General features: G+C 35.0%; 1 protein-coding gene across 1 annotated transcript; it reads left to right on the plus strand.

Moving 5' to 3' along the window:
* Positions 1 to 4,657: 4,657 nt before the first annotated feature.
* marcksb (myristoylated alanine-rich protein kinase C substrate b) lies at positions 4,658 to 7,445 on the plus strand. Its single transcript, XM_059352672.1, has 2 exons — positions 4,658 to 5,041; positions 6,026 to 7,445. The coding sequence occupies exons 1-2, from the start codon at positions 4,946 to 4,948 to the stop codon at positions 6,647 to 6,649; spliced, it is 720 nt and encodes a 239-aa protein (XP_059208655.1). The 5' UTR covers positions 4,658 to 4,945; the 3' UTR covers positions 6,650 to 7,445.
* Positions 7,446 to 12,834: the final 5,389 nt, after the last annotated feature.

The following is a 12,834-nucleotide window of genomic DNA, read 5'->3' on the forward strand; positions in this document are numbered from 1 at the left end:
GTGACCTGATGATTATTTGTTTCATACAAGATAAAAAAAAAACCTTTAGATTTAGAAGTGTTAGATAATTTATCTTGTTTTAAGAGTAAATTTCTTATTTTTAAAGTGTTCAACATGCTTATTTCTAGATTTAATTAAAAAAAACTGAAAAAATTTGTCAGAAAAACTGAAAAAAATTGTCATAAAAACATGAAAAAAAATTACTACAAAAAACAGAAAGAAATTGTCAGAAAAACAGGAAAAAATGAGACAGAAAAACAGGGGAAAATGAGAAAGAAAAACAAGAAAAAAATAGTCAGCAAAACAGGAAAAAAAATAGTCAGAAGAACATGAAAAAATTACTACAAAAAAACAGAAAAAAAATTCAGAAAAATAGGAAAAAATGAGACAGAAAAACAGGAAAAAATCAGTCAGAAAATCAGAAGAAATACTCTGAAAAACAGAAAAAAATTGTCAGAAAAACTGAAAAAAATGTCCTTAAAATGAGAAATTAACCCTCAGATTTACTTTTTTTATCTGGCTTTTAGACACACCTTTTTTGCAGTGCACACACACACACACACACACACACACACACACACACACACACTCTCACCCTATCTATGATCCAGTATGTTCCTGACAGGTGAAGTCTTTATGTCTGCATGTCTGGGCTGCATGCTGCTTGTTGAAAACACTTTTGGCTTTGTCCCCTGGTTTACATATTCATAGCAGCTCTCCATAATAACTGCAGCTTTGCATGTAATCAGAATACTACAACAATGAGCGTGGCCTAGTTAGCCTGATGAAGGGAGGGCGGCTGGAAAAAAAAAGTCACCCTAATCCTCAAACTGTTGTCTGAGCTGGTCTGAACTCACTCTCACCCTACTTCTCCGACAGCAGAAGTCACGATGGCTGCAGAGGGCCTGGACGTGCAGCCAGCAGCCTCCTCCTCCTCGGAGCCATTTTGGACCGGTAACCATGGCGATGTGGGTCATGCAGTGATGGCAGGGAGAGGAGACTTGTGGCTGGTGGAGGAGCCGGAGCGGTGCACAGGGCCATAAACTCTCATTATATCTGGGTCAGTGGGATGCTCCAGCTGCAACAAGCAGACAAGACGCTATTATGCAAGAAGGGATGAGGGAAGTTGTGGGCACAGGGGCTTCTAGTGAGAGGGGACGCCTGTTTACTGAGGGAGGCGTATGTCAGGAGGATGATATAACACCAGAGCAGCTGAGAAGAGAAAGCTCAGCTCAGCTGGATGCTGTCTCCACACTTTATATCCATTTAAAAATATTGATTTGTTTGGTTATTTATATTTATTTATATATTTTATGTACTTTATCACAGCACCTCTATATAGGAAACATATGTTACAAACATATTGATGTAGATTGTGAAACATAGCTCATATTTTAACCTACTTTGGAGCTAAAGGTATTTCTTGATATAGAAAGCTGCAACAATTAAATCTTGAGTTGTTTATCATTATTTTTAAATTGATATAAAGTGTCAAGATAGATATATTTTGGGGAAAATGACTTATCCTGTCAGTCAAATACCTCTGATACTTTGTTTATAATGTCTTTTGTATCTTTTTAGCAATTTGTTTGCATTTAAAATACAAATGCATGGAGCTGTTGAGAGAATCATAACTGTGGAAAAGCGTACAACAAGAAAAAACTGATTATTTTAGAGACACTGGATTATTTACACACTATTATCATATGTATTTTATTAGCATGATATTGATTTGTTTGGTTATTTTATGTATTTTATCGCAGCACCTCTATATAGGAAACATATGTTACAAACATATTGTTGTAGATTGTGAAACATAGCTCATATTTTAATCTACTTTGGAGCTGAAGGTATTTCTTGATATAGAAAGCTGCAACAATTAAATCTTGAGTTGTTTATCATTATTTTTAAAATTGATATAAGTGCCGAGACAGCAGACAGCTGAGCTGAGTTATCTATGGAATATATTTTTGGGGGAAATGACTAATCCTATCAGTCAAATACCTCTGATGTCTTTTGTATCTTTTTAGCAATTTATTTGCATTTAAAATACAAGTGCATGGAACTGTAGAGAGAATGATAACTATAGAAAAGCGTACTAAAAGACACTGGATTATTTACAAACTATTATCATATGTATATTTTTTAGCATGATATTGATTTGTTTGGTTATTTTATGTATTTTATCGCAGCACTTCTATATAGGAAAAATATGTTACAATGATATTGTGGTAGATTGTGAAACATAGCTCATATTTTAATCTACTTTGGAGCTAAAGGTATTCATTGATATAGAAAGCTGCAACAAGTAAATCTTGAGTTATTTATCACTATTTTTAAAATTGATATAAAGTGCAGAGACAGCAGCCAGCTCAGCTGAGTTATCTATGGAATACATTTTGGGGGAAATTACTAATCCTGTCAGTCAAATTCCTCTGATATTTTGTTTATAATGTCTTTTGTATCCTTTTTAGCAATTTATTTGCATTTAAAATACAAATGCATGGAGCTGTAGAGAGAATGATAACTGTAGAAAAGCATACAATAAGACATATATGTATATTTTTAGCATGATATTGATTTGTTTGGTTATTTTATGTACCACAGTTATGGTCAATCCCAGTATATCACAGCACCTCTATGTAGGAAACATATGTTACAAACATATTGTTGTAGATTGTGAAACATAGCTCATATTTTAATCTACTTTGGAGCTAAAGGTATTTCTTGATATAGAAAGCTGCAACAAGTAAATCTTGAGTTGTTTATCACTATCATGCTAATAATATACACATGATAATAGTGTGTAAATAATCCAGTGTCTCTAAAATAATCAGTTTTTTCTTTTTGTATGCTTTTCTACAGTTACGATTCTCTCTACAGCTCCATGCATTTGTATTTTAAATGCAAATAAATTGCTAAAAAGATTAATCATTTTTTTTATACATTTTATTCTAAAATAGGCTATAAAATAGTAGCTATATTTACCTTTAGAATCTACAAAGATATATGAAATGCTTTTGCATATAATTTGTTGCATTATTGTGTGTACATACATATCCAATCAAGCCAATCCAATCGAATTATATAGCACAATTTTAGCAAACACAAGGTTTCCAAAGTGCTGCACAACAATAAATAAACACAATACAAATAGATGTAGAAAACAATAGAATAGTAAAATACAATATGATAAAATAAATGAAAATAGAATAAAATAAAATAAATAAAATGTACTGCCTGCACAAAATAAAATATGCATATATAGAAATAAAAACATAAAATCGTAAAATCAACACTCTACGTATCTAAAAAAGGATATTCTATATGATTTTATTGCGCTAGCAGATGACACTATACTGTTTTATCATATTAAGAAATTAAACAGCAGCCAAAATAATTTCACTGGAGGAAATGAATACATCTCAATATATAAATAGAAAGTCATCATGTTAAAACAAGTGTTGGCCATTTTTGTAGTTTTTGTAGCACATATTGTTTATTTCAGTGAGGCATTAGCAGATATTTCTGGTTAATTCTCTCCATTAAACCATCGTCCTGTTGAACATACATACATATATATATATAAATAAGGATATTCTATATTATTGTATTGCAGAGCAGCCAAAATAATTCCATTGGAGGAAATTAATAAATCTCAATATACAAATAGAAAGTCACCTACATGTTAAAACATATGTTGGCCATTTTTGTAGTTTTGTAAAGCAAAGCTATTGTTAATTCATCATTTTCTTTAGACATTTTATTCCAACATATGCTAAAAAACTGTACATATATATTAACATTTACAATCTACAAAATATATGAAATACTAAAGCATATAATTCGTGCATTATTGTGTGTACATACATCTACATATATGTACATAGATGACACTATACTGTTTTACCGTATTAAGAAATTAAAGAGCAGCCAAAATAATTCCATTGGAGGGAATGAATACATCTCAATATATAAATAGAAAGTCATCATGTTGAAGCAAGTGTTGGCCATTTTTGTAGTTTTTGTAGCACATATTGTTTATTTCAGTGAGGCATTAGCTGATATTTCTGGGAAACTGTATGTATATTAACATTTACAATCTACAAAAATATGTGAAATACTAAAGTATATAATTTGTGCATTAATGTGTGTACATACATATAAAATAAGTGTATTGCTCTTGCAGATGACACCATACTGTTTTACCTTATTGAGAAATTAAAGCTAAAATAATTCCAATGGAGGAAATGAATAATCTCAATCATTTTATACAGTCTATGATCTCAATATATAAATAGAAAGTCATCATGTTAAAGCAAGTGTTGGCCATTTTTGTAGTTTTTGTAGCACATATTGTTTATTTCAGTGAGGCATTAGCTGATATTTCTGGTTAATTCTCTCCATTAAACCATCGTCCTGTTGAACCAGTTGAACCCTGTGCATCTCTATATAACACCACTCATTAATCCAGTCAAATAAAATCAAGTTTCTGCTCCATAAAGTGGATAATAAAACAAGTTCTTGTCCATGTTGTTGTGTCTCTCCCATTGTCCACGGCCCCCTCTCCATGACCCCCCCTCTCCCGTTGGATCCCGGACTTGTGATTGGTGGAGCCGGGGTGTCTGTGACGTCATAGCCCCGTTGCCCATTCATCAGTGGACTTGGGCGTTGTACTCCGCATCTCATTTGCGGCGGGGCCAATTTCTCCATTTACAAACTCCGCTCGGGGAAAAAATTGAAAGAATTCTGCGTTTCTTTTGCATCTTTGCCACATTTTTGCAACTTCTCCCACGTCGCTCTGCGGTCTGTCGGGCTCCGGGCTGCTTCATCGGCTTCACTTGGAGAAGGAGGTGTCGCTGCAAGACTTGAAATTTTGGGGAGGAAGCTTGCGGTCTTTGTTCATTCATTTGATCGGTTGGGTTCCTTTGTTGCACCAAAAAGCATGGGAGCACAAATCTCCAAAACCGCTGGAAAAGAGGAAGCTGCGGTGGAAAAGCCTGCAGAAGGTGCAGCTGTTGCCGCGAAGACAAACGGACAGGTAAATCACATTTTAATTATTGAAAGTCTTAATTGCTCGAGCGGTATTTGTCTGGTTTTTCAGCAATGTGTTGCGTCAATGGCGTGCTCCATGTTCCCTGTAGCGCATCCCCACCACGCTCACCGGCATCAGGGAAAGTGGCCACATGTAACCCATTTCACCGGCGAGTCCATTGTTGCAATTTGATCCATTTTTGTGCAACATTGTTAAAAAATAATGCATTTTATTTTGAAATGCTTTAATTGGCACAGGCATATCCTTTTGTGATATGAATATCAGGGTGCACAAATGTTAATTTTTGCATTTTTTTCATCAGAATTTGACATTTTTGATTTATTATAAGCCTTTCTCAGGGGTTTTTGCTTCCTAAAACATTGCGGCTGGTTTGAATGAATTTGGTTGCAGTGTGCTGTGTGCAGCGGGGGTTTGTGGCCGCTCTCTCTGTGGCATCATGGCCATTTTAAAAAACCTTACCACGCCTTTGTTGCCAGATTCAAGAAAGGAGCCACGTTTTTGTAACACACACAGCCCACAAAATCAACAATTTGTGCAAAAAAACACACAGTGGGATGAAGGCAGTATATCAAAAATTAAAATACCACATTGGTTGACTTCACAGGTCATTAAAAATGGGAAAAAATGCCTAAATTCCTATGTTGTATTCACATTCGCCACACTAAAAGGCCCCCTGGTGGCGCCCGGCGGTACTGCAGTCTCACCGACTAGCCTACTGCTGAGAGCCACAGATCTGTCGTCACTCTCCTAGTAACAGATGTTGCTGCAGTTTTAGGACTATTTTCCTATTGGTTAATTCTACTCCATGCATTTAATTAAATTCCACAGCACGCCAGCTTCTGCAGAGGCTATTCCTGCACACATGTTCATATGTAGGCCAGTGTTTCCCCCCACATGCATGATTCCAGATCAAGTATTAACTCCATGTTGATGTGCATGTTGAAGAATGACATTTTGATTGTTTTCCAGGAGAACGGCCACGCCAAGACCAACGGCGATGCCTCTCCGACTGCAGAGGAGGCCAACAAAGCTGACGTTCAGGCCAACGGCAGCACTCCCACCGAGGAGGCGGCAGCGGCAAAGGAAGAAGGCCAGCAAGTAGAGGTTGCCGAGGCCAACGGCGAGAAAGAGGCCGCCGCCACAAACGGAGAAGCTTCCGCCAAACCGGAGGAAGGCACTCCGTCCACCAGCGAGGACGGCAAGCAGAAGAAGAAGCGCTTCTCCTTCAAGAAACCCTCCTTCAAGCTCAGCGGCTTCTCGTTCAAGAAGACCAAGAAGGAGTCTGAGGAGGCGGCAGAGGAAGGAGCAGCAGCAGCGGCGGCAGAAGGCGAGGCGGCAGCAGCAGAAGCAGCAGCCGAAGGAGAGAAGGCGCCGTCAGAGGAAGCAGCTGCTGCAGCTACCGAGGAGGCCAAACCTGCAGAGGAGGAAGCTAAGGAGGCTGCAGCAGAGGAGCCAAAGGCGGAGGAGGTGAAGGCAGAAGAACCAGCAGCAGCAGGAGGTGCAGCAGGAGAGGAGAAACCAGCCGAGGCTTCACCTACTGAACCAGAGACGGCAGCCAGTCCAGAGGTTGCCGCCGCCGCCGCCGCTGAGTAATCCTGCTGCAGCAGACACCGGGAATGAAGGAGGCGAAGGAGCCCGTCTGAAGGAATGCGAGGACTTGTCTAAAACCAGGGATTTTTTTTTGTTCATTTTTTTTATTTTTTTGTTTTTTTTCGTTGGTGTTTGTTTACTATTCTGCAACCATCTCATCCATAATGACTGCAAGGTCCTTGGCAGTGATGGACAGACAGACAGGAGGTGTACTGGAGAGAGTGCTGCTGCTTCCTCACTGCTCATTGCTTCTTTGCATGTGTGACGTCGTTGGCTGAGTGTGAAAGTGCGAATGTGTGAGTGTGTGTGCGTGTTTTTTTTTTTTCTTCTACATGAAAAACCATGACTGTGTTGACACGTTGCTGAAATTTGACATTTTATCAAAGTATTTGGTGCTGGGCAATTGGATGTAGCAGCTAAAGCTGTGTCTGCAAGATTTGACACATTGTGATATTTAAAGGGAAAGTCCTAAACCAAGTCTTAAATGTTGTCTTTGCAGTGCACAGTTGTTTACAACTTCTTTAAACTCGACGCTCCTGTGGACACAACCATTCCTGAATGAAGTAGATTTAGTTAACTGTGGAAAAACAAATAGGTGCTCATCACTTCCCATCATTAGACTCCACCATTTCAAAACTCTGTAGTAATGCACGTTGTATAGACTTTGATATTACTGGTTTTATGACTGAGATGTACCTAAATGACTGAAGTTTTTAACAGATTACCCATTGTAAATGAAGTTTTTTCTTGTTTTTCACCATTTGTAAGATTGAATAAAATTGGGAGATGTTTTAAGCAAGTCTTGCATCAAGCTGTGATGACTTCAACACCTTTACTTCAAAAGCACACACGTTCTCAGTTAGCGGTGCAATCTTTGGCTTTTTTTTTGTATATAATGAGGCTTCAAATTATTCAATATGAACTGTAACAATGGTTTTAAGTGTTCAGTCTATTTTCTGTGAGCACTGAAGAAGAATAAAGGAAAGAAGTGATCTGAATTCATTTATTGATTAGGGTTCAAACAAGTCTTGAAAGTTTGATTAAAATAAAAAAAATAAAATACTGACTTTTAGCCATTATGTCTTAAAGGTTAGAAATATACTTACATTTGAAAATGTAATGATTTTTCACCATAATCTGGTGCCTCATCTACACAATCACTCATTAAAACCAAATATTTTGATCGTTTAAATTTTAAAAATCTGTCATATTTGTCTGTCTCACACCAGACAAGCTAAAATGGCTAATATATTTAAGATTTATCCTTTATTAATCCCACAATGGGGAACTTAAACCTCTGCATTTAACCCATCCTTTATGTTAGGGGTCTCAAACTCAAATTACCTGGGGGCTGTTGGAGGCCGTATCAAAATGAGCAAAAAAAGACAATTCCTAAAGAAAAGACACAAAATGACAGAAAAAAACCTAAATTACTCAAAAAAATAAAAATGAAATGACCAAAAAAAGAGATAATTACCAAAAAAGACAAAATTATTTAAAAAAGACCCAAAATGACCCAAAATAGACAAAATGACAAAAAAAAAACCCACAAAATTACTTAAAAAAGACAAATTATTTTAAAAAGACACAAAATTACCAAAAGAAGACACTAAATTATTTTAAAAAGACAAAATTACCAAAAAAAAGTAATTAAAGGGACCTTCCACACACAACACGGTAAAGTGCCATTCATATAAAACTCACATTAAACTTTCATATCAAGGTGGGGGCCACAAAATATCGTCATGAGGGCCACAATTGGCCCACGGGCCGCGAGTTTGAGACCCATGCTTTATGTCCTGCGTTTATTTCTTACCCTGCAAAGTAGCAAGCATTAAATAACCATGATCAGAACATGCATTCAAAGCTAATACACTCTAAAATATAAATATTCATTGATTGATAAATATGTAAATGTGACGTTCAGGGCTCCAAGAGTGGGATCTTTTTTTAAAGTTCTAGAATTTGACCCTTTAGAACCCACATGAACCATGAGCAATGTTAAGAACCAAAAGGCCCCTTTATTCATTCTGCTGTGTGACTGACATCAGCAACTGAAGGAATAAAACATGTGCATATTAATCCTTTGCTTAGCAGCGCCCTCATGTGGTGCATTATGGGAAAAACAATCCCTGTAAAGAGGCATTACAAAAATCTGTTGGGATCTTAAAATGCATATTGAGATCTCACATTTGGAGGAAATATAATCATCTGCAGCAAAGTATTTATTTTCAGCAGGTTGTGCAATTACATTCATCACATTATATTATAAAAAATCACAACAAAAACCCAAACCCTATTGTATTTATGTATTATGTATTATGTATTTATATGACATTAACATATATATTACTGTACAGATGCACTTTACTGCCTTTTTGCACTTCTGGTTAAATGCTAAACTACATTTTGTTGTATAAGTACCTGTACTCTGTGCAATGACAATAAAGTTGAACCTAATCTAATTATCATTGAGTAGATAAAATATTGTTCAGCCTCTGGAAAGGAAATAAAACCTTTTCTGGACTCAATACATTGTCACACAAAAAAAAAAATCACCTTTCATTAGAAAATATACTTAAATTTGAATATGCTGCTTGATAAATGCTCAGTTTTCAACATAAAGAACAAACAGATAATCACGATCAATGCACACAAAGTTAAAACCCTCTGGAGTCCACGAAAGCACCGGAGCATGACTTCTCCACGATGTAAAAACATGCTGACAGCATGGAGCCCTGCGGTCTGCTGTCAGAGTTTCTCTAAAGTTTTGGCTTTTCCAGAAGTTTTCATGTTCAATTCAATGCATCAACACTTTTTCAGCAAAGGTAAAAAAAAAAACACCTCGACCAAGTGATAACATGATTTACTTTTTTTGCAGAGATTTTTCAGATTTTGCAGTGTGCTTTCAACATTTTTAATGCAATCTTTTGTGTTTACTGTTTTTTGTGTGTTTTTGTAATTACTTTGTGTTTTTTGTATTTTTTTTGTGTGTGATTTGTGTTTTTTTGTTTGTTTTTATGTGTTTTTTGTATTTTTTTGTGTTTTTTGTAATTTTGTTATGTGTTTTGATGCGTGCTTTTGTATTTTTTTGTGTGTGTTTATGTGTGTTTTTTGTCATTTTTTGGTCAGATTTTTGTATTTTTTTGGTGTGTTTTGAGTGTGTTTTTTGTAAATTTGTGTGTTTGTGTTTTTTGTGTGATTTGTGTTTTTTGTTTGTTTTTATGTGTTTTTTGTATTTTTTGTGTGCTTTTTTGCAATTTTGTTATGTGTTTTTATGTGTGTTTTTGCAATTTTTTGTGTTTTTTGTGTTTTTATGTGTGATTTTCGTAATTATTTTTGTGTGTTTTTATGTGTGGCTTTTTTGTATTTTTTGTGGGTTTTTTTGTGTTTTTATGTGTGATTTTTGTAATTTTTTTCTGTTTTTATGCGTTCAAAATGTTGATCCAGTAAGTCAAAATGAAAATAATAATCAGGTCATATAGGTGAGGTTGTACTGAAAACAATGATACCAACACATCAAGGTAAAGATTTTTAAGTGGTTTATACAGACAGAAAGAAAAGAGTCCTAAACCGACAAAATAGCCCCAAACTCCAAAGGGTTAATAACAGCTGGCAAAGTTAACATTGATTGCTGATTAAATTAATCTGGTTAACTTTATTTATAGTTACAATATAGATGTTTTCATAAAAGTTAGGAGAGTCTGTTAATTCTGCTTTAAAAGTGCTTGACTTATTCTCTTAAATGTTATATGAACCTGTCATAAACAAAGAATCTCTCTTTCTCCAAACCGGTTTTAATTTGCAAAGAGACAAAGTGAGATGTGTTTGTTGCCTGCAGTATTTTTAGGAAACGTTCTCGGGGAAAACAGCCACAACATAATTATGTCATAAGATTTGGGGTTTTGTTGTGTTAGCTGCAGGCTTTGCACCCTAAATGATAGTGTTTGAAACAAACATTTTTATGACGCCTACAGCAAACAACTGCAGCACATACCTAACTGGTGCCTGCGTTAAACCATCGACATGTTGGGATTTATTTTACCAAACCCCATAAAAACACCAGAATCTTTTTAGGAGTAAGAGAGAAGTTGCTGGAGACTCCTCCAGGGTGTTTTTAGTCACCCACATCTGCACCCATGCTCCTTTCCAAACCCTCCATTTCCTTTTGCACCCAGTTTAACCCAGCGTGCTGCAGCTTTGGACACCGCAGGAAGGGTGTGTTTTACACATAATATTTCTATTTCGGCTCCTTGGCCCGCTGGTCCATCTTGGTCAGGTTGACGGAGGATTTGCTGCAGATTTTGGCCCCCAGAGTACAGTGGTGGAGAGTAACTAAGTACATTTACTCAAGTACTGTACTGTACTTTTACTTTACTTTACTTTACTTGAGTATTTCCATTTTATGTAACTTTATACTTCTACTTCACTACATTTAGCTGACAGCTTTAATTACTTTTCAGGTCAAGTTTAACATAAAAAACATGATGAATAAAAAGTGATTAGACTTTTAAAAAAAAATCTTAAAATAGTATATTAAGTAGTTAAATGAATCCTGTATTTACAAAATGAAAACACTGCTTAGATAAAAGCATCAATAGAAATAACGTAATATTATATATGGAATATATAAAACAGCTTGAGTGGGTTCATTCTGCATAAGAATTACTTTTATTTTTTCATACTTTAAGTACATTTTGATGTTGATACTTAAGTACAATTTTGAGGTACTTGTACTTTACTTGAGTATTTCCATTTTATGTAACTTTATACTTCTACTCCACAACATTTTGAGACAAATATTGTACTTTTTACTCCACTACATTTAGCTGACAGAGATTTAACGTTGAGATTTAACATAAAAAGCATGATGCATTTAAAGTGATTACAACCTTTTATAAATTAAACTACAAAACTGTTTATTAAGTCATCAAAAATAGTCATACACAATATAATATATTTAGAATACACAAAACATACTGAGTGAGTCCATTCTACAAAACAACTACTTGTATTTTGGATACTTAAAGTACATTTTGATGCTGATACTTTTGTACTTTTACTTCATTAAGTTTTGAATGCAGGACTTTTACTTGTAGTGGAGTAATTTCACAGTGTGGTATTAGTACTTTTACTGAAGTAAGAGGTCTGAATACTTCTTCCACTTCTGCCAGTTTGCCTCACAAAGTGTCTTCAGGTTCTTCCTTCCTTTGTTTAAAACATTTTTAAAAACCTATTTATTCTCCTTGGCGTTCAGTCCCAGCCAGGCAAGAATCCTTGGCTTTTTTACTTTTTACTCTTTTATTTTCTATTTTTTATTAATTATTATTTCTAGTTTTTATTACTATTTTATTGTTTTTAGTATTTTATTGTTTTCATTGTTTTTATTTATAACTATATTTGTGTACACTGAAAAAAAAAAATTTTTGGCCCTGTAATTATTATTTCAATCATCTATATACATTTGACAAAGAAATACGAATTCAAAATAGCAGCTTTTCAGGTAATCTAAAAACAGAGTTGGAGTTAAAAATAAATAAATAAATAAAAGAGTAAAAAGTAAAAAAATAAATAAAAAAAGCCAAGGATTCTTGCCTGGCTGGGACTGAACGCCAAGGAGAATAAATATGTTTTTAATAATGTTTTAAACAAAGGAAGGAAGAACCTGAAGACACTTTGTGAGGCAAACTGGCAGTAGTGGAAGAAGTATTCAGACCTCTTACTTAAGTAAAAGTACTAATACTACACTGTGAAATCACTCCACTACAAGTAAAAGTCCTGCATTCAAAACTCACTGAAAGAAAAGTACAAAAGTATCAGCATCAAAATGTACTTAAAGTTTCCAAAATAAAAGTACTTGTTATGCAGAATGGACCCACTCAGTATGTTTTGTGTATTCTAAATATATTATATTGTGTTTGGCTATTTTTGATGACTTAATAAACAGTTTTGTAGTTTAATTTTTAAAAGGTTGTAATGCATCATGCTTTTTATGTTAAATCTCTGTCAGCTAAATGTAGTGGAGTAAAAAGTTCAATATTTGCCTCAAAATGTAGTGGAGTAGAAGTATAAAGTTACATAAAATGGAAAAACTCAAGTAAAGTACAAGTAAGTACAAGTAATTGTACTTAAGTAAAGTACTTGAGTAAATGTACTTAGTAACATTCCACCACTGATTGTTAGGGTGC

The sequence above is a fragment of the Centropristis striata genome, chromosome 16 (genome assembly GCF_030273125.1).
Source record: "Centropristis striata isolate RG_2023a ecotype Rhode Island chromosome 16, C.striata_1.0, whole genome shotgun sequence".
Lineage (NCBI taxonomy): Eukaryota > Metazoa > Chordata > Actinopteri > Perciformes > Serranidae > Centropristis > Centropristis striata.

Coding starts and splice junctions, on each gene's coding strand:
- marcksb (XM_059352672.1), top strand. CDS start 4,946: ATGGGAGCACAAATCTCCAAAACCGCTGGAAAAGAGGAAGCTGCGGTG. Junction 5,042..6,025: donor CCGCGAAGACAAACGGACAG/GTAAATCACATT, acceptor ATTGTTTTCCAG/GAGAACGGCCACGCCAAGAC.